Below are 22,366 nucleotides of genomic sequence, written 5' to 3'. Positions count from 1 at the left end.
AAATTAATAATACACACAAATATTCACAAATGCGGTTCTTACCCGGTCTTCCTTCTTAGGCAACTGATCCTTGATAAGAGCCTTGGTGCGCCTGAGAAACCAGCCAGACATCTTTCTGGCAAGTCTTTGCATGGCCTTTCGGCCAGTGGCTAGTTCTCTCTTTGTTGCCGTGTGTCTCTGACCATGTTCTACTGGGTCAGAAAACTGCTTCTTGAAGCAGGTCCTGGTCCCTAAAAGGCCTGGCACAGCCCTTTATAAAGAGAATAAGAAAAATGTAAGGGCTTTATTATCTAAAAAGAAAACACTAACTTCTTGCATCTAAGAGACATACCACATTACTTGATTATCAATGGTAACAAAAACAAAAGCCAAGAAAACAGAATGTTCTTTCTTTACGATAGTTTCAGGTTATAACTATGAGGATGAAACTGGCAGTTAACATGTATATTCACTTCAGGGACCAAGAGTAATATACATATAAAGATAGGTTTTCATGGGACTCTCTACTCTGTATAACACATCTGGGATCAAACACATCTAAAAACAGAAAAATGACTGTTTTGTTTGGAAACTAATGATTAGCCAACAAGACAGTATTCAGCTGAAGAACTATTAAACAATTTTTTAAAAAGTGTTTTCCCTCACCAGTCCATAACACACCACAGTTCCTTCATGTTGTTCTGAAGAATGGTTCCAGTGAGGCCAATGCGGACATTACATTTCAAAGCTTTCATAACTTCTGTTATTCTAGCTTTCGGATTCTTGATTCTATGAGCTTCATCCACAATGACAGCTGACCATTCCAAACTATAAAGTAAGAAAAAAGAAAGGTGAGGTTGAGAAAACTTCCTTTCTTAGTCCATGGCATTTTTAGAAAGTAGCTTTCTCTATCGAAGTTTTGGAATTATTTTTTCCGTTGTACTCTTTGATGACTCCATTGGATTCTTACCCACTTAGTTAAATGGTCACAGCCTTGGGCAGTCCACAAAAATAAAATGCGCAGACCAGAAAAGGTACAGACATTCTTTAATGATGGTAGAAAGAAAAATTTCATTTAAACATCACTGAAATAACAATAAAGGAATTTTTTAAAGTTGCAAACCAGAAAAACAAATAAAACTTGCAATGTTTTATTGCAACGTTTTTCTGAATGAAAAATATCAATATAAACTCATGATTTTAAAAAGCTGTATTACATAGCCCTGTCCACGAAGAAAGGTTAGAATTTATTGTTACCCCAGTAGCAATGAGCACCCATAGTGGTCTCTTCACTAAAAGGAACGAGAGTCTTGCGGAAAAATGGAGACAGTTGATTTCAGGCATATGTTGGGGGATACACTGAACAGCCGAAAAGCACAGACGCATCCAAAGACAATCGCGAACATACAGAGACTCCAGCCAAAGAACAGAGACGCCAGCCTAATTGGAATATTTGAGCATTGTTAAGAATATTGACTACAATTGAAAATAAAATATTGAATAAACAAAAATCCAGGAGTTCTATGAAAAAAAATGAATTTAGACACTTCACACCACACATGAAAATTAACTAAAAATAGATCACAGACCTAAATATGAACTAAAACTTTTTTAAAAATGGGAAAAAAATATTTGTGACTCTGGATAAGGCACATATTTCTTAGATATGACACAAAACTTATAGTGAATTAAAAATAGAATGGTAAGTTGGACTTCATCAAAGTTAAAAACTTTTGCTCTTCCAATGACACCATTAAGAAAATAAAAAGACATGCTACAGACTTGGCAAAAATATTTGCAAATCATAATCTGATGAAGGACTTGTATACAGAATATATAAAGAATTATTACAACTCGGCCAGGCACAGTGGCTCATGCCTATAATCCCAGCACTTTGGGAGGCCGAGGCAGGTGGATTATGAAGTCAGAAGATCGAGACCATCCTGGCCAACATGGTGAAACCCCGTCTCTACCAAAAATACAAAAATTAGCTGGGTGTGGTGGCATGTGCCTGTAATCTCAGCTACTTGGAAGGCTGAGGCAGGAGAATCGCTTGAACTAGGGAGTTGGAGGTTGCAGCGAGCCGAGATTGTGCCACTGCACTCCAGCCTGGTGACACAGCAAGACTCTGTCTCAAAAAAAAAATTATTATAACTCAACAAAATTTTAAACAACCCAATTAAAACATGAGCAAAAGATTCTAATAGACACCAAATGTCTATCTGAAGATATACAGATGGCAAATAAGCACATTAAAAAATTCTCAACATCGTTAGTTATTAGAGAACTGCAGATTAAAACATGAAATACCACAACGCACCCGCTAGAATGGCTATGATAAAAATGATTAACAGTATCAGGTGTTGCTAAGGATGTGGAGAAACTAGAATCCTCATACACTGCTTTTGGGAAAGCATAGCGACTGTTGAAAAAACAGTTGGCAGTTTCTTAAAAAGGTAAACATATACTTAGCATAAGACCTCACAATTCCATTCCTAGGTATCTACCCAAGAAAAATGAAAACTTAGGTGCAAAGACTTGCATGTGAATGTTCACAGCCGCAAATCTGTAGAGCCATAAACTGGAAACAGTTAAATGTCCATCAGCTTGTGAATGGACAAAATATAGGATAGCTGTATAATAGTACCATTTAGCAACAAAAAGGAACAACTACTGGAATGTACCACAATATGGATGAACCTCAAAAACATTATGTTAAGTGAAAGAGGCCAGACACCAAAGACTTTATATTGAATGGCTCCATTTATATGAAATGTCCAGTTAAGGCAAAACCTATAGAAAGAGAAAGCAGATCAGTAGCTGCCAGACACTGGAGATGGGAGCAGGGACTGACCATAGACAAATACCTTTCTGAGGTGATGGAAACGTTCGAAAACTAGATCGTGGTCATAGCACAACTGTTAAAATTTACTAAACATCATTCTAACTTACAAGAGTACATTTTATGTCAAGTATACTTCAATAATCCACCCAATCCGGGTCCACAGTGGAAGGAAGGAAGGAAGGAAGGGAGGAAGGGAGGAAGGGAGGAGGGAGGGAGGGAGGGAGGGAGGGAGGGAGGGAGGGAGGGAGGACAGACGGAAGGAAGGAAGGCGAGCGAAAGAAAAGAGAGAAAAGAAAAGAAAAGAAAAGAAAGGAGGAAAGAAAAAGGAAAGAAGAAAGAGAGAGAGAAAGAAAGGAAGAAGGAAGGAAGGCAGGCAGGCAGGCAGGCAGCAGGCAGGCAAGCAGGCAGGCAAGCGAAAGAAAAGAGAAAGAGAAAAGAGGAAGGAAGGAAGGAAGGAGGAAGGAAGGAAGGAAAAAGAAAAAGAGAAAGAAAGAAAGAGAGAAAAGAAAAGAAAGGAGGAAGGAAGGAAGGCAGGCAGGCAGGCAGCAGGCAGGCAGGCAGGCAAGCGAAAGAAAAGAGAGAAAAGAAAAGAAAAGAAAGAGAAAGAAAGAAAGGAGGGAAAGAAAAAGGAAAGAAAGAAGAGAGAGAAAGAAAGGAGGAAGGAAGGAAGGAAGGAAGAAGGAAGGAAGGAAAAAGAAAAAGAGAAAGAGAAAAGAGGAAGGAAGGAAGGAAGGGAGGGAGGGAGGGAGGGAGGAGGGAGGGAGGGAGAGAAAGCGAGTGAAGGGAGTGAGAAACTTTGCCACCAGTATAGATGACCATTATGCTAACTTCTTACTCCAAAAATTGGTCATTAAAGCAAAAGAATCAAACATTCATCTTGCTTTTTTAAAGTCAAAATTGTGGTTAATTCCTAATTAATGGAGAAAGCTTTCCTTTACATGAGAATACCATTAATGTGTAGAAAAGAAATAATAAAATTAGAAAAATATTATTTTGCCAAACCTAATAAAGTAACTGATTCAGACAAGAATAATTTGTGTGTGCTGATACTACTAAGTAAAAGGATTGAGGGATACCAGAATATTTAAATGGTGGCAAAGTATCACTCCACAGATTATCTGATCATTATAAAGCGAGAAACGTATCTTGACAATGGAGAGATCTGATGATGGTAGCCTCCTTAACCTGTGCGACACACTTGGCATCACTGACAGTCAACAACTTGGCATTAATACTTTCTGAAGTGATGCAATATGAAGTCCACACAGCATCACTTATGAAGCATTCTTGCCAAAAATGTTTAATCTGAATCTATTTAAGCCTTTGGGCCAAAACCACTTTATTAAGATATAGATGACAGATGAATATATGTTGAGAAAGTAATCAGACAAATGTAATATGTGAGATATCCTAAAACAACTGGCCTGGTCCCCTCAAAAAGCCATATAATTAAAAACTACAAATTGGAAAAATGATAGAGATTAGAGAATAAATAGACTTAACCAAACTTGTCATTTGAACCTTTATTGAATCCTGCTTTATAAGCATTAGATATTAAAGATGTTTTGAGAATGACTGAGGAAATTTTAATTGCTATTAATATTCTCGTGTGTGACAATGATAACGTGGTATGACAGCAAGTATCACTAGTTTTAGGAAATCCACGCTAAAATACTTCAGGATAAGGATGTCATGTTTTATGTAACTTGCTGAAATGACTCATTACCACCACCATACACAAAGACACAGACACAGACACACACACATTTACATAAACTTATATTCTGCCAACATTTGCACACACACACACACACACACAACTGCCGAATCTAGATAGTGAGAATATGGATGGATGTTCGTGTACTGTTATTTTAACTTTTCTATAGCTTTCATCATTTTCTTAATATAAAGCTGAAAAAAGCTAGAAGCCTCAAGAAGAGAGGAGAAAATAGCAAAAATTCTAGAAGCTGAAAAGAACATGGACAAGATGGCTTACAAAAGCAGAGACTACAGTGTCCTATGCCAATAGTGGAAAAAGCCAAGAAGCAATCTAATATTATTTACACATTCTTGAAAAGTTAAGAATTGGTGGCCCCAGATGCCTCTGGAAATTGGAGTCATGTAAATGCTCAACAGTCTGTTTAAGAATCCTCCCACTGGCCAGGCGCGGTGGCTCAAGCCTGTAATCCCAGCACTTTGGGAGGCCGAGATGGGCGGATCACGAGGTCCGGAGATCGAGACCATCCTGGCTAACATGGTGAAACCCCGTCTCTACTAAAAATACAAAAAACTAGCCGGGCGAGGTGGCGGGCGCCTGTAGTCCCAGCTACTCGGGAGGCTGAGGCAGGAGAATGGCGGGAACCCGGGAGGCGGAGCTCTGGCCACTGCACTCCAGTCCGGGCGACAGAGCGAGACTCCACCTCAAAAAAAAAAAAAAAAGAATCCTCCCACTGCACAAAGGAGATGGGCCAGGTCATCCGAAAGCGGGCAAGAGAAGGGCAAAAATCCTAATTTTCCTTAAGAAGAAATCAACAGATGATGCTGAAAACTAAAGGAAAATGGAAAAGCTGCAGCATAAACACGTTCTTCAGCACGAAGGAAGTAAAGACGATGAAGATCAGTAAGAGCTGAGGTAAAGGTAACTGGGGAACAGTGAACTGCAGGTTTCCCTAGAAGCTTTTTATCATATTTGGCTCTTTAAATCATATACATACTTAACTCTAATAAAAACTGAAATGAAGTAAAAAAAATAACAACAATAAGAAAAATACTATAGCTCACTCATGTTACATAGCACGTTCATCCCCTCCATGGGGTATGCGTGATAAAAGGACAGAGCACTATCCTCACAAAAACAACTTAATATTTGCTCAGGTAAAATATTAATTATTTTAAATATTTGCCAAACACAAAAGAGACAGTTGAACAAAAAAATACAACTAAATAAATATAACAAAAATCATAAACATTCCTCTAATCTTATAAATATATGATTTATAGTTACATAATTCTACTTCAGAATTCTTATTTAATATTTATAACAATACTTATAATAATCAGAAAAAACAGTCACCTAACAATCATTTATTTGGCAACTCTTATGTGCTAAAAGTACCAAGATACAGAATTTAAAGATAAAAATCTACACCAAAGAGCTTACATTACAGTCTAAGGGGACAGACAGGTAAGAAATAATTAAAATATAACTGATGCTATGATAGATGAATTTATTACATTTATTGAATTGCAAAACATCTTTTGGGGTGGTACAGTATATTGGTTAAAAACCTAAGGTCTGGCCAGGCATGGTGGCTCCCACCTACAATCCCAGCACTTTGGGAGGCCGAGGTGGGAGGACTGCTTGAGTCCAAAAGTTTGAGATCAACCTGGGCAACACAGGGAGACTCTGTCTCTACAAAAAATAAAAACATTTTCCAGGCATGGTGGCGCATGCCTGTAGTCCTAGTTACTTGGAAGGCTGAGGTGGGAGATGAGGCTACAGTGAGCGGTGATAGCACTACTGCACTCCAGCCTGGGCAACAGAGCAAGACTCTGTCTCAAAAACAAAATCAAACCAAACCTGAGGTCTGGCGTTAGATGGTCAACGTTCAATCCTCATGTCTGCCACTGACTTAGTTGTCAAGGCCTAGAAAAATGATTTAACCTCTCCATGCCTCAGATTAGTCTTCTGTCAGGATCCATGAAATAGTAACAGGCTAATTCATTAGCTTACAAGTTTGATTTATAAAATTAAATCCCAGACCTGACAAAAATGGTAGCTCTAAGTTCAATTTTACCAATAATTATATTCAAAGTGAAGGGTCTAAATATCCAAATAAAAGGCAAAGATTATCCAAATGGATGAAAAAGCAAGACTGAACTATAAGAGACTCACTCCAAATATTAAGAACAGATATACTGCAATAAAAACATGAAAAGCCATTTACATGCAGTAAGCATAAGACTCAGCATAAGACAGCAGCATTATTCATACAGTCAAAATCTGGAAACAATTCAAATGTCCATCAACTGGAGAATGGACAAAATATGGGATAGCTATATAATAGCACCATCGGCAATAAAACGGAACAAACTACTGAAATGTACCACAATATGGCTATGCTCATATCAGATAAAACATCAAGATAAGAGATATTATTAGAAATAAATAGGTATTTTTTAAAGATAAAAGGATCAATTCATCACAAAAAAAATCATAAATGCATGTACACCTCATAAAAGAGCTTCAAAATACTAAATTAAATGGTGACAGAAGTGAAAGGAGAAATAAACATATCTACAATTATAATTGAAGACTTCAACTCTCCTCTCTCAGATACTGTAAGCCAACCAAAAAGGAAATCAGCAAAGATAGAAAGCACTTGAACAACATCTTAACCAATCTAGTCTTATTGATATTTATAAACACTACACCTAATAACTGTAGAACAAACATTGTTTTCCAAGTGTACATGGATCAGAAAAATGCAAATTACACTAGAAGATACTACTACGCACCTACTAAAATAACTAAAAGGTAAAGACTGACAATACCAAATGTTGCTGAGAATACGAAACAACTGAGCTCTCACACATTGCTAGCTGGAGTAAAACCACTGTGGAAAATGGTTTGGCAGTTTCTTCTAAAGCTAAACCTACAGTAAACCATATAATACAGAAATTCTACTCTAAGAGAAATGAAAACATATGTCCAAAAAAGCCTTAAACACAAATATCCCTTAAAGTTTTATCTATAATAATCCAAAAGTGGAAAAACCCAAAAATCCATCCTCAAATGGATGGGCAACAAAATGTGCATATTGATAAAATGGAATACAATGCAACATGAAGAAAGAACAGTCACTGACCCACTCCACAACACCAATGAATCTCAAACATGCTGAACAAAAGACGCAACACACACAAAAGGGTGCTTTCTGTGTAATACCATTGACATGCTCCATAACAGCTTAAACTCATCTATAGTGGCAGAAATTAAAATCAGCAGTTGCCCAAGGTGAGGGTTGAGGAAAAGCCACTGTAAAGAGGTAAGAGAAAAGTTCTGGGATGATAAAAATAGTTTTTACCTTGTTTGGGATAGTGGTTGCACTCCTTTGTCAAAACTAGGAGTCAGTATACTACTACCCATGGCCAAATTCGGCCTGTGGGCACTTCTGTATGGTCAGCAAGCTAAGAGTAGTTTTTACATTTTAAAGGGTCATAAAAATAAAAAAGAATATGCAACTGAGACTATATGTGGCCCAAAAGCCTAAAATATTTACTATCTGGCCCTTTACAGAAAAAGTTTACCAATCCCTGGTCAAGATTCATCAAACTGTATACCTGAAATGGCATAATTATTCTATACAAATTAACTCTCATTAAAGTTGATTTTAATACAACTCTCCAGCTGGGCTTGAGGGGCTAGTTTTCACAAAGACTGATTTAATTCATCCTCTGTCATTTTCCAGATGAGCCGATTTACCCAAAGCCACATAGCTAATGAGTAATGTTTTTACTCTTTATTTTGTGCTTATAATATTTGAGACAAGTATCAGCTGTTCTTTTTATCCTATGCTAAATCATTTTAACGCTGATGTGGAAGTATTACCTTAAAAAAATTACCTAGTTTTCTAAACTTTGGTTGACTTTGGGGGAATATCATTAACTCCTTTGTTAGCAGTAGTTCAAATTGAGTATAACTATAATGTCTAAACATTTTAAAGACTTATTAGATAACTGTTTCTAACGCCACGCTTTCATCTTCACCTAAAAGATAAAAATTGTATCCCTGTAGAGAGAAATCTCGGCTCCAAGCAGATGGAAATTAATGATTTTAGCAAGGCCCAGCCCGTTGCTGGAACAACTATGAGGAGTTCAGACCTCACTACCATGGTCCTGTGACCAGACTACTATACAAGCCTTGCACTGGTTTGCCAGGGCTACCAAAATAAAATACCACACACTAGATGGCTTAAAACAACCAAAATTCATTTCCTCACAATCCTGGAAGCTCGAATTTCAAGAGCAAGGTGTTAGCAAATCTGGTTTCTCCTGAGGCCTCTCCCCTCGGCTTGCAGATGACTGCCTTCTTGCGGGGTCCTCACAAGTCCCTCCTCTGTGGCATGTGTGTGTCCTTGGTGTCTCTTTCTCTTGCTATAAGGATACTAGTCCTACTGGACCCAGGCCCCACCCAATCAGCCTCAGTTTTAACCACCTCTTTAAAACGTAATCAAAGAGACCTGTCTCTAAACACAGTTACATTCTGAGGTGCTGGGGTTGAGCCCTGAACATTTAAACTGTGGAAGGGGGTTGAGAAGAAGTGACACAATTCAGACCACAGCAAGCCTCTTAATTGGTCTTTCTCCATTCAGCTTGGCTCTCCTCTGTCTGCACACACAGCAACTAAGGTATTTACAAAGTGCAAATCTGATCATTTTTATCCTATTGGTAATCTGCTGACAACACTGTAGGAGCACTCTATTGCTCCCAAGATAAAGACCAACACCCTCCAAGTACCTTCCAATACTCTCTGTAATCTATTCCCTGCTTATCTCACTGGTGTTATCTCTTGGCCACTTCTCTCTTATACTCTATGCTACAGTGGTTCTGTGTGTGTTTGTGTGTGTGCGTATTTTTTGCCACTGTATATTCACAACAGACTCCCATAATTGAAGTAATTCATGAAGATCACTGACCTAGTTCAGAGACAGGGTCTGCATAAAAGGCTGTACAAGAGATTTAGGACAAGTCTTATCACTCTTTAACAATCGTTGTTTGAAGAAGTATCCTGTAATCAATGTAAGAAATAGAGTAAGAAATTCTAGGAAACCTGATGCAGGTTTTTCCTTCTCAGAGAATAAGTTATTATGAATTAATATTTCAACAATTCTAAAATGAAATTAAATCAAGCAAAGGAATAATCATTACTTCTTTTAAAAAAAATCACAGTATAGGCTGGGCATGGTGGCTCACACCTGTAATCCTAGCACTTTGGGAGGCTGAGGTGGGTGGATTGTCTGAGCTCAGGAGTTTCAGACCAGCCTGGGCAATGTGGCGAAACTCCGTCTCTACCAAAAACACAAAAGCAAGACTCTGTCTCAAAAAAAAAAAAAAAAAAAAAAAAAATCTTAACGTAAAGGGATGTAAGCAGAATATTAATATAATCATTCCTATTATTCCCATTACCTGTTAAGTTCATCCAGGCATAAGCGCAGTGTTTCATAAGTTGTTAGAGCAATTTCACATTTCCTCTGCTTTACACGAATTAGTTCATTATCTTTTCTGTTTCCATGTAAAATAGTGACTCTGAAATATCCCCAGGTGTCCAATTCATCCTTCCAGTTGTAGAGGACAGAAAGAGGAGCAACTATTAAGAACATCTAAAAGAAGAAAAAAAAATTTTGTTGTTTTTTAAAAACTGAAAAATAATCCCATAGTGAAATCAAGAATATCAACAGTCCTCTTCCTTAATTTTGACATCTAGTTAGTAACAACAAATACAACTGAGTGATTAGCTATATCTGGACACTGAAGATTCTCAAAAAGTACTTTGCTATTTAATTAGCTTTTTATCAGGACATAATAGACACCTAACCTTGCTCAAAGAAACACGTGTTTTTTATTTCCCCCTATCAAAAAGGCATTTAGAAATAAGAGAGAAGTAACCTTCCAAAGGAGAGAAAAGAATAAAATCTAGATCCCAATAACAGCTTCAAAGGCCAAGTGGGTAATGTACACACACCAGCAGGCCACGTGTTCTTCTTGAAATATATGGTCTCCTTGAGCTCTCCTTACTTTTGCATTTTCCTAGTCCATTTCCTCTTCCCCTCTCTCAGATACTCTCAGTTAAAGAACTGGAAAATTCACTGGAAAATTGAAGCAATCAGAAGAAAACTTCCTGGATGAACTTCTCTCAGTATCGTATCAATAACCTATCTATATTCATTTCCATATATTTTGCCCTCCCACCTGTTGCCATGGATATGCTGTTCATGTTCTTCTCCAAAAACAACCCCTGAATGTATACAGTAGCTCCCATTCCTTCTCGTCAACCTAAAGTCAATGCTGCAGAAAGTGCCCCCAATCTCCCCTACCTTATTAACTTTTCTATTTTAATGAACTATATCACCTATGGACAAGCATGTTCGAATATTTCCTAGAGTTAAAAAAATTCAAAAAACGAAAATTTAAAAAAATCTCTTTTCCTTAACCCAACATCTGTCTCTAGCTATTACCTCATTACTCTACTCTCCCTATAGCAAAGATCCTCAAGAGTTATCAATATTTAACTCTCCTCCTGTTCTCTCTTGAAATTCAGGTAAATAGGACTTCTGCCCTAATAATGCCTACCAATCAGTCCCTCTGAGGATCACCAACATCTCTCTGGATATTCCTCACATTCATGCAGCTTTCCTGTACTAATCCAGAATCCTCTGTCATCAACCATTTTAACTTTTTAATGTTTTTATTTCTCCCTGTTACCACTATTCCTATCCTGTTATGTTTAAAAGGGTTACCAGTACGATTCTTTTCTAAAGTTTTATACTTGATCTACTTGACACAGATGAACCAACTAAACATACAGAAAATATTCAGTTTAACAAAGAAATAATACAATACTGCTCTAAATTCTGCCCTGTTTTCTGTGAAACATTTCATCTAGGCCATTTGTTCACTCTAAAAAGTCAAATTTGTGACTGTGTTTTGGAAAGAGAAAGAAGAAAAAGAAAGAAAATCAACATGCTGAATGTGAGAGTTCCTTTTTCCCAAGCCACCATCAAATGTAAGTACTACTTGATTCATCACCAAGTATGTCTGTCCTTTGGGGGAAAGTTAATCCTATGATTTCCATTTTTCTTTGACTTTCAAATATGAAATTAGGTCTCCAAGTACTAAGTCCAATTAGTGTCTCCCTTGGATTTTTTTGCATATTACAGGATGACAATGCTAGGTGCAAACTGCATCTGAGCACTCTTAGTAGTTTTCCACTTGAGAGGCCATGCAGCGGAGGTGCCAATGAATCTAAAGAGTCCCGGCATCAGCCCTAAGATTGCAGAAGATGTTTAAAAATTAAGGTGGCAACATAATTTTTGATATTTCTTACAAACTTTGGTCTTCGAAATTATGAAAGGTGAAATAATGGTTCAAAAATTCATTTTGGTAGTGAAAGATGTCAGAGAACTGAGTTACGCTATTATGCAGAGTCCATGGAAAGTACATTAAGAACTTAGCATTTCCTACAATCCAATAAATAATATCTCATTGAATAAGTCTTTTTTAAGCAAATGATACCAAAACAATAAAATGGAAAGCAGTGTCCAGCTGCTAAGTCACTACACACAAAGCAACTCTGGGAGCTATTCCTCTAATCCAAGTACTAACCAGGTCCGACCCTGCTTAGCTTCCAAGATCAGATGCGATGTGGTGTGTTCAGAATGGTATTGCTGTAGACATGAGGGAAGGGTGATAATTATTATTCTGAAGCTAAAATACGATTTTATAAAACTGGATATAAAATTAACACAAAATTAAAATTCATTTGCTTAAATATTATTAAAATTAACAGAAGCTAGGTTAAATAGTGCAACTAGAGAATACTGAATTATTTGTATCTTTCAACGAATCTAGCTCAATTATTAAGGAGTTTTCTATCAAATCTGATTCCTCAGGAACTACGGCATAGGAAAACTATGTGGTGTGGACTGTGATGAGATACTCAAAGATTGTGTGATAATTTTTGTGGCAGAAGTAGTAATAGTATTAATAATAACCATTATTGAGCACTTACTGTGTGCCAAGGGCTTCAGAAGCAGTTTACAGAAATTAACTCAGGGACTTTACTCAGAAACACAGATGAGGAAACTGAGGTACAGAGATATTAAATAACACACTCAAGGTCATACTGCTATTAAGTAGCAAAGCAATTATTTGAACCTAGGTCTGCCTAATTCTAAAACTCTTAACTACCATGACATATCATGTTAGCACCTTCAATCGAAAAGTCTATGTTCTTGAGATGTATAACTGTATTTATCACTGTAACTTCAGTACTTCATATAGTACCAAGAAAATAGAAGGAGTTCAATTGATGAATGAATTAATACATGAAACCATACATGTCGATGCTAAGTTAGGAAAAATAACATACGTTCAGAGGACAGTGACAGATTATAATAGAGTTGAAACAAAGGTTCCGCATGGGAAGAAGTGTGATATCAAAATGAAAAATAAATTATACCTTTACAGAAAAATTACAGAACGTAAAATTGGAATCTTTGCAGAAAACACAAAGTTCTAAAAAAAAAAGTCTCATATTTATCGCTACAATCTTAACTCTCTCAAAAATACCCAACATAATTTATACCCTACTGTGTGCATAGCTGATCATTTTTTCCTTCAGTATACAGAGGTTATTTAATATACAGAAATTTCAGTTTAGAATCCACTGTAGTCAGGGGCCCTTCCAACTCCTTTGTATAAAAACAGCATAAGTTTTGACAGAATATCAAATTTTGGCATTAAATAAATTCATTAACTATGTTGGGTATTTTTGAGAGTTAAGATTGGAGAGAGGAATACAAAAACTTTTTTTTTTTTAGAACTTTGAGTTTTCTAGCAAGGATTCCAATTTTACGTTCTGTAATTTTTCTGTAAAGGTATAATTTATTTTTCATTTTGATATCACACTTATTCCCATGTGGAACCTGTGTTGCAAGTCTACTGTCACTGTCCTCTGAACATACACTATTATTGCTAACTTAGCATCGACATGTACGGTTTCATGTATTAATTCATTCATCAATTGAACACCTTCTATTTTCTAAGTACATGAAGTACTAAAGTTTGGCATTATGCCAAAACTTGATATTCTATCAAACCAGAAAGTTACAAACCAGATCAATAAATATCAACTCTTGCAATTAAAAAAGAGAAGTAAATAAGAAATATAAGAATGGAAATGACAAGCAAAGTTAACTATAAATTCAACACAATATCAACTAATATATATCAATAGGTTTTGAGGAGAAATTGGAGAAAATTTATTTTTCATAAGTTGAGAAAACCTGAGGAGAAACTACCAAATAATAACTTATATTATAAAGCTAAAGTAACTAAAACTGTTCAGCACTGGAAGAGAAATGAACAAATAATTAGGACAGAATAAAATGTCTAGAAATACAAATGAGTTTAATTTTACACAAAAGTGGCCCTTCAAATCACTGTGGAAAAGCAGACCTATGCAACAAATGACATTAAGATAACTGGCTAACCACTGAGAAAAATAAAATTGGATTACTAGACACCTACAGCAAAATAAATTCTAGCTGAAACAAAGATATAAAGGTATAAAATAAAACCACACGTATTATAAAGAAACCATGAGTGAATGTACTTATAATTTTAGAGTACAAAAAGTTTTTCTAGGCAAACATAAAACCCAGAAACTATAAAGACCAATACCTGTAACTACCTAAACATTTGTAAAAAATCAATACACAATTCAAAGCTGACTCTACATGACGAAGAAATATTTTCAAAACATATAATGAGCAAAAAATTAGATTCCAGGATATATCATTAAGGACTATTAATCAAAGACTATGATTAAAAACAAGAATTAGATTTAAAAATAGCTTTTAAGCATCTGAAATGCTACAGCTTCACTCATAAAGAAATGTAAATCAAAGCAAGATAAAAATTTTAAATCTCTCAGTCATAAATTTATGTTTGCTAATACCTAGTGCAAATAAAAAGGTGGAAACAGACATTCTTACACACCACTGGTGGGAATAAAGGGTAATTTAATTCTATCATCAAAAAGTAATCCCCTAAATCCCGCTCTACTATCCAATTCCAGTACTGAGAATTTATCCTACAGTTGTTGTTGCAAAAGTTGTCAAGATATATGCATAAGGATGCTCAAGGGAGCATCATGTGCAACATAATCCTCTTGGTACATATGAAGAACTAAAAAGAAATGTATAGTAAATAAAATAATTATAAAATGTTTTTGTTAAATTGTCATTGAAATTGTTTCTGATGCTCGTATTATGATTGCTACAAAAATCCTCCTCTTTTGCATTAATTATGAATTTCACTTAGAATCTCTCAAGCTTCATCATGCAAGATAATATTTTATAATAAATTTACTATGATTCATAAAAACTGAATTTCAATCAAAACTTAGCCTACATCTAAAGCGCCATTCCAAAAATCAATGTTTAAAATGCAGAGCTTGTATCTTTTCCTTTAAGAATTTATTCTTGGCACAAAACATTCATGCATTCTTAGATGATTTATTCACACCTGAAAAGTTTTTAAATGTATATGAGATGGATCGTATCACACACACATACCTTAGGCCCACCACTCCTTAATTTGTAACACTCAGTTCATTAAAGGGCTTTCTTCAACAAGCATCACCATTAATTTTTCAGAATTCAATTGTAATTCTGGCATTAGCATAATAAATACAAAAGAACTGATTTCTTCTCCATTTCACAAACTGTCTTTTTAAAACGTACATTGTTTTAAATGAACCAATACAAATTTATCTTTTAAAACTTTCAAAGTTACAATTTTTGTTTGTATTTACTTTTGGGAAATACTGTAGAATGTCACTGGTGATTCCATTAAAAACTCTAAATTCCAGTTCAGATGACTAACTCAGTATATGTTTGTGTTGATGCCAATGAAACAAAAGAACAAATCTAATAAATCCATAATAGTGGTAGAATGCCTGGAAGGGCAGTACCAGCAGGTCAGAACACTGCAGGAGCAGATGAGAACTAGCTCACCTGAAGAACTGAGCAACCCATCTTACACCTCTGAAAGCAAAAACTCCCCCGCCCTCCCCCACTAAAAACTTTACTCTTCCTAGAAGGAACCTAAAAAACAACGATAAGCAAAACAAAACTCAACAAAACAGCTAAGGCAGTTGGAAAGACTGAGTCAAGAAAAATAATGGCCAAGTAATTTTAAGAAGGAAAAGTTACACCAGTCATCAAAGAAACTGATACTAGCATCAGTATGCAACTTTCCCTGCATAAAGCACTGTATATATTTTTCTAAAGCAAAATTTATTTGGAAGAATTCCACAGTGAGTGTTAGGACTCACGGAAATTTCCAAATTTCATCAATTAAAAAAGTCCTTAATACTTCCAAACAATTAAATAAAAAAATCCTTTCCAAGGAAAAAGTCAGGTTGACATTGAACTCTCATCTGCAATATGGAGTGACAGAAGATAATAAAATGAGCTTTGTCATTATAAAAGAAAATTTTGAACCTAAAATTCTATAGGCAGATAAGCCTATGGATAATCAAGTGTGACAGCAATACACAAACACAAAAAATTTACCGAAGAAGTTTTTTCTTTTTCTGAGACAGAGTCGCACTCTGTCACCCAAGTGGGAGTGCAGTGGCACAATCACGGCTCACTGCAGCCTCAACCTCCTGAGCTCAAGTGATCCTCCTACCTCAGCCCCGTGAGTAGCTGGGACTACAGGCACAAACCACCACACCTGGCCTCTGAAGAATTAACGGAAGACACTAAGCAAAAGTTGGTATGAACACAAACAGAAATAAACTGAAAGTCATAACAAGAAAATTTAACGTATTTCTTTCCAGATCCAAATGCTCAGACAAAAAGAAAATAACACTATTAAACATTTTAACAATGCAATTAACAAACATGATTAAATAGAAATATATAAAACCATGTGACCATGATTACAAAGAATGCACAATATAAGCAAAACAACAGAGACTACACCATGTACAACATCAAAGCATAAAAACTGATCCATGGATGTTACCACAAATAAAAAAATATCAAGGCTGTTATCTGATGCAACAAAACTAGAAATCGTCAAAAAGAGCTCAGCCCTCCTATCATCCTGTGCCCCAACAATAGCTATTCACTTGGAAATTTTAAAACGTCTCTTTTAAATAGTACTTGGGTAAAACAGTATAAAAATTGGGGCTACAGATAATTTAGAAAAGACTAATGAAAAGACTACATATTAAAAACGATAGAACACAGCCAAAGGAGTACTGAAAGGAACTTTTTTTTGAGACAGGGTCTTCTCTGTTGCCCAGGCTGGAGTGCAGTGGCATGGTCACGGCTCACTGCAGCCGAGAACTCCCGGGCTCATGAGATTCTCTCACCTCAGCCTCCCCGGTAGCTGAGACCACAGGCACACACTACCACACCTGGCTGTTTTTTTTTTTTATTTTCTGTAAAGACAGGGTCTCCTTATGGTGCTCAGGCTGGTCTCAAACTCCTGGGCGATCCTCCCGCATCGGCCTCCCAAAGTGCTTGGATTACAGGTGTGAGTAACCATGCCTGGCCCAAAGGAACACTTACAGCTTTAAGGTAATTTATTAGAATACAAAAAGACTGGAAATAAATAAATTAAGAGATCAACTGAAGAAGGTAAATAGCGATGTACATTATAGCAAGGAATTTACAGGTGTTCCTCCATATCTGTGGGTTTCATAACAGTGGATTCAACTAACTACAAACTGAAATACTAAAAAATTCCATCTGCACTGAACATGTACACAGACCTTGTCATTATTTCCTACACAAAACAATATCAAAGCTATTTGTGTAGACTTTACATTGCACTAAGTAAACTACAGATGATTTAAGGTATATGGGAGGATAATAGGTTATATGTAAATATACTATTTTATATCAAGGACTTGAGAATCCACACATTTTGGTACCCAAGAGAGGTCCTGGAACCAATTCCACATGGATACCAAGGGACAACTGTATATGTATGTGTGTGTGTGTGTGATATGATACATCATATATGCACACACACACACATACATATATATATAAAGAGAAAGAAAAAGAAAGGAAGGAGAGGAATTTGAGTCAACTGAGGTAACTATTATAAGCATATTTTACCACATTATCAAATGAGTATCTTTGTTAACTTTACTTTCTTTCATTCTTGTTTTTTTTTTTTTTTTGAGACAGGGGTCTCACTTTATTGCCCTGGCTGGAGTGCAGTGGTGCAGACATGGCTCACCGCAGCCTCAACCTCCCCAGGCTCAGGTGATCCTCCCACTTCAGCCTCTGAAGTACCTGGGACTACTGGACACACCACCACACCTAGCTAATATTCTGTATTTTTAGTAGGAAAGATGTTTTGACATGTTGCCCAAGCTGGTCTTTAACTCCTGGGCTCAAGCAGTTCGCCTTCCTTGGCCTCCCAAAGTACTGGGATTACAGGCATGAACCACTGTGCCTGGCCCATTCTTGTTCTATAATATTTTAAATATCTTTTAAGTATTTTAATATATTTAAAATATTACTTTTCCCTGTTTTGTTCTCTCTCCTGTCTGCTGTCACAGTTGCATAAAAGAGATATATATAGGCTCTGTAGTGACACTGAGAACCAGGGAACAACTGAATTCAGAGCTAAAAACAGTACTTGAGCTATTGAATACTTAAAATACATTAAGTACCGTTATTATCTTCAGGATCACATTGAATCTGATACTCAGGATGCATTTATGCTATTGAAAAACTAAGAGAATTTAAAATGACAGCAATTATAATATCTTGAGCCAGTAGTTCTGAAAAGTTTGCACTGAAATGGTCGTTATGATAGACAAAAGTAAACTTGGACTTCTCAGCAATCTTGTATTTAAGACTTGTATGAAAGAGTCTGTTTTAAAACTTATGGTAAGTAGTTCATGACCAAATATGATAAAAGATTTCATAAAATCACTTCATTTTTATTCTTATCTGGTTTCCTGCAGGCTGAGAATAGTATTTTTAAAAAGACATGTAAGTATAATATACTTTTTAGTATTTCACTGCTTTATTAGAAACTTTTTTATAAGAATCCTATATAACATATTTCTAAACATACTTTTATGAAGGAGAAAACTGAAGTGTGGACATGACTGGCATATTCACAGACATAAGGGCAGAGACAGAAATAAGCACAGACCTGGTCGTTCTGATTCCAACTTTCCTGTATTCGTAGAACTTACTTCATATTTTTTGGATGCAATTAGTCAGCTAGACAACTTGAAATAAGTTCATGAAGGACTTTTGTTACCGATAACTATCGCCTTTACATTCTCATGTAAATAAAAAACAATATAGTGAAGCTTTTACATATACATTTACATATACATAACTTTACATACGCATTCATGGAAGTTTAACAAATCAACCTAAGTAAATCATGTAAATCCAGCCAAGCAACAGATTAAAACCCCAAAGCAAACCCAAGCTGAAATTCTGTTTTGCCATTATGATAGTCAATCAAATTTAACTTGCGAATAAAATTGGTAATCTTTCAAAAATTAGAACTATAAAACAAATATTTTAATAATATCTTTAAATTCTAAGGTTTTAAAATTTATACTAATACATTTTAATGTGTGATATTTAAATATTTCTATATGCTTTTGTAATACCAGCATCATGAGTCAAATATGTCTAGAGATTTTACCTTTTTTGCTGTAGAAGAAGGGGGTTCTTTTTTCATACTTCTTAGTAAAAACTCTGGCATGTTATTTTCAATATCCTCACGAGTTCCCTTTTTATGCAAAACTGCAGCCAGAAATGAAATAACCTGGGGAAAAAAGACTTTTTCAATCACTGTGTATAATGTATCGTGACGTACAAAATTTCACTGCTTACATGACTATTCAATTAGTGACAAAGTATGTACAACAAAGAGATTTGTTGGGTGGAAAATAGAACATGAAATATTAGTACAGATTTTCTTTATTTCTAGTAACAAACAGTATTTTTCACACTTGTAAACAAATAAATAAAAATCCTCACATTACCCTTTTCACGATAACTTCTACCTACCCAATGAATTCTTTCTTAATTCCATCACTTGAGACACTACCTTTTTATTTGTTTCTAACCATGGAAACTATCTCTTCATATCCTCTATTAAAATAAACTGTATACATTCTTGTTTCCACGTAGAAAATAAACTCCTTAAGGGGGATAATATTTGGTCCATTAATTTGTACATTTCTATTTATCTAATAAATATATGTGAAATGGCAAAATGTTATTTTAAGATAGACTAATTCATTAATATATACAACATTTTGAATAACAGCTCATCTTCAAAAATCAAGTGAGAAAAACAGACAGATAGAAAAAAGGAACCATAACCTCATATAATAAAGAGCAAGAAATACTGAATTGATTAGACTTTGAATCAAATGTTGGCTCTGATCGCTTGGCTGCTCTATGAACTTGGACAAGGTAGTTAACCTCTCTGAATAGTATCTGTAAAAATGGCAAAAAATAATTTTGGTAGGGTTGTTTTAAAGATTGGGAAGAAAGGTATATGAGGTATCCATATGGAAGAAAATAATTGATCGTTACCTTACAAAAATAAATTCTATAAGAAAAAAACTATGTAAAACAAAAAACTATGCGAGAATCAGAAACATTATAGAAAACAGTATACTTAACAAGGGTGTGGATACCTAGTCTGAATCCCAAATGATAGAAGAAAATAAGTGATACAGGAGAAGTGTCTGAAGAAATAAAAGCTGAAAACTTCACTGATTTTTAAAAAATCAAGCCACAGATTCAAAATCTTCTTCTAAGAACCAAAACCAAAACAAAATGAAAACCAAAAACAAACGAACAAAAAACCACAAGCAGGTGCTTCACTGAAACAACCTGAGACAGAAAAATGTTTGTTAAAAGCAGCCAGAAAAAACCACCACAGATCACCTACAAAAAAGCAACAGCCGGTCCGGCCACGGGGCTCACACATGTAATCCCAGCACCTTGGGAGGCCAAGGCGGGTGGATCATTTGAGCCCAGGAATTTGAGACCAGCCTGGGCAACACGGCAAAACCCCATCTCTACAAAAATTACAAAAATTAGTTGGGCACAGGGTGGCTCATGCCTATGTCACTAGCTACTTGGAAAGCTGAAGTAGGAGGATTGCTTGAGCCTAGGAGAATGAGGCTGCAGTGAGCCGTGACAGCACCACTGTACTCCAGCCTGGGCCACACAGCAAGACCCTGTCTCAAAAAAAAGCAAAAAAAAAAAAAACCAAATAGACAAGTAGCTGACCTTGCAGGAAAAAGAATGGAAGATACTAGAGAATATTTTCAAAGTGATAATAAAAGCAACCTCTATTTTTATACCTATGGATGATATTCAAGAATGAAGGGTAAAGATTTTCAGACAACCAAAAAGTGAGCTAATCCGTCACCAAAAGACCCACACTAAAGAAACTATCTAAAGAATGTTTTCAGGTACAAGGAAAATGACTCTAGATAGAAGATCGGTGACACAGGGAAAAATTAGGAGCAACAAAATGGTAAATATATACAAAATATATATGTATATTGATTGACATTATGAAAATTAAAAAGTTTTGTTGAAATCAACAGATTAAAAGCTATAACAATAAATGTATATTAGTCGGAAGGAGCACTAGTTTTTTTTTTTTTTTTTTTTTTGAGACGGAGTCTCACTCTGTCGCCCAGGCTGGAGTGCAGTGGCCGGATCTCAGCTCACTGCAAGCTCCGCCTCCCGGGTTTATGCCATTCTCCTGCCTCAGCCTCCCGAGTAGCTGGGATTACAGGCGCCCGCCACCTCGCCCGGCTAGTTTTTTGTATTTTTTTAGTAGAGACGGGGTTTCACCGTGTTCGCCAGGATGGTCTCAATCTCCTGACCTTGTGATCCGCCCATCTCGGCCTCCCAAAGTGCTGGGATTACAGGCTTGAGCCACCGCGCCCGGCCCACAAGTGTAGTTATAATATTCTGAGGTCACCATGCTGTAGGGAGGAAATTAAAGTACTAATTTATGTTAGATTATGATAAATCAATGGTATCTATTGTAATCTCTAGGGCAACCATTAATAGAAAAATAAAAGAATGGGTACCTAATAAAAGGGGATAATAATGTAATAGGAAACAATCTGTCCAAAAGGACACAAAAAAAGTGGGAAAAACATGACATGGAATAAATAAAAAGCAAACAGTAAAATACTAAGCTTAAATCAAAATATATTTGAAAGCACATTATATGGAAATGGACTAAACAGTCTAAACAAAAGATAAAGATTGTCCAAATAAAATATATTTCCTTGCCATTTACAAGAAAAACTTCTAAAAAAAAAAAGGGATAAAGTTCTAATTAGAAAATAAAAATGACAGACCATGTAAACAAAAATCAAAGAAAATTGATACAGCTATATTCATATCAGACAAAGATGCTGAGGCAAAAAACTATTATGAAATTAAAGAGGCACACTTTAACTTAATATTGATAATAAATTAGTTCACTCGGAAATTTTAAGAAGTCTAAACTTATCAATAAAGAAAAATTTACTGAAATAAAAGTAGACAAATCCACAAGCACAATGGTAGATTTTAAAATAACTCAGCAAGAACAAACAAAATAATCAGTAAAGATACAGAAGACTTTAATAACGATTGTCAGCCTTGACCTAGTGAACATTTGCTAGAACACTGCACACTACTGCAAAGCAGTTTCAGTTCAAGTACCCAC

General features: G+C 35.7%; 1 protein-coding gene across 9 annotated transcripts in view; it reads right to left on the bottom strand.

The window, feature by feature from the left end:
* ERCC6L2 (ERCC excision repair 6 like 2) overlaps nt 1-22,366 on the bottom strand; it is a 136,478-nt gene that overhangs the window by 94,641 nt on the left and 19,471 nt on the right. For 8 of the 9 annotated variants that reach the window (XM_033236637.1, XM_033236645.1, XM_033236641.1 and 5 more), the window contains exons 3-6: nt 19,313-19,435; nt 10,013-10,206; nt 646-807; nt 43-250 (exon numbers count right to left, since the gene is read on the bottom strand). In XM_033236637.1, the coding sequence (XP_033092528.1) occupies nt 43-250; nt 646-807; nt 10,013-10,206; nt 19,313-19,435 (687 nt within the window). The remainder of the gene's footprint in view (nt 1-42; nt 251-645; nt 808-10,012; nt 10,207-19,312; nt 19,436-22,366) is intronic. The other variant, XM_033236640.1, reaches the window with a different exon arrangement.

This window comes from Trachypithecus francoisi, unplaced genomic scaffold, assembly GCF_009764315.1.
Source record: "Trachypithecus francoisi isolate TF-2019V2 unplaced genomic scaffold, Tfra_2.0 Lachesis_group16, whole genome shotgun sequence".
Lineage (NCBI taxonomy): Eukaryota > Metazoa > Chordata > Mammalia > Primates > Cercopithecidae > Trachypithecus > Trachypithecus francoisi.
Note: the sequence above shows the minus strand (reverse complement) of the source record. Positions and strands in the feature narration are given on the sequence as shown.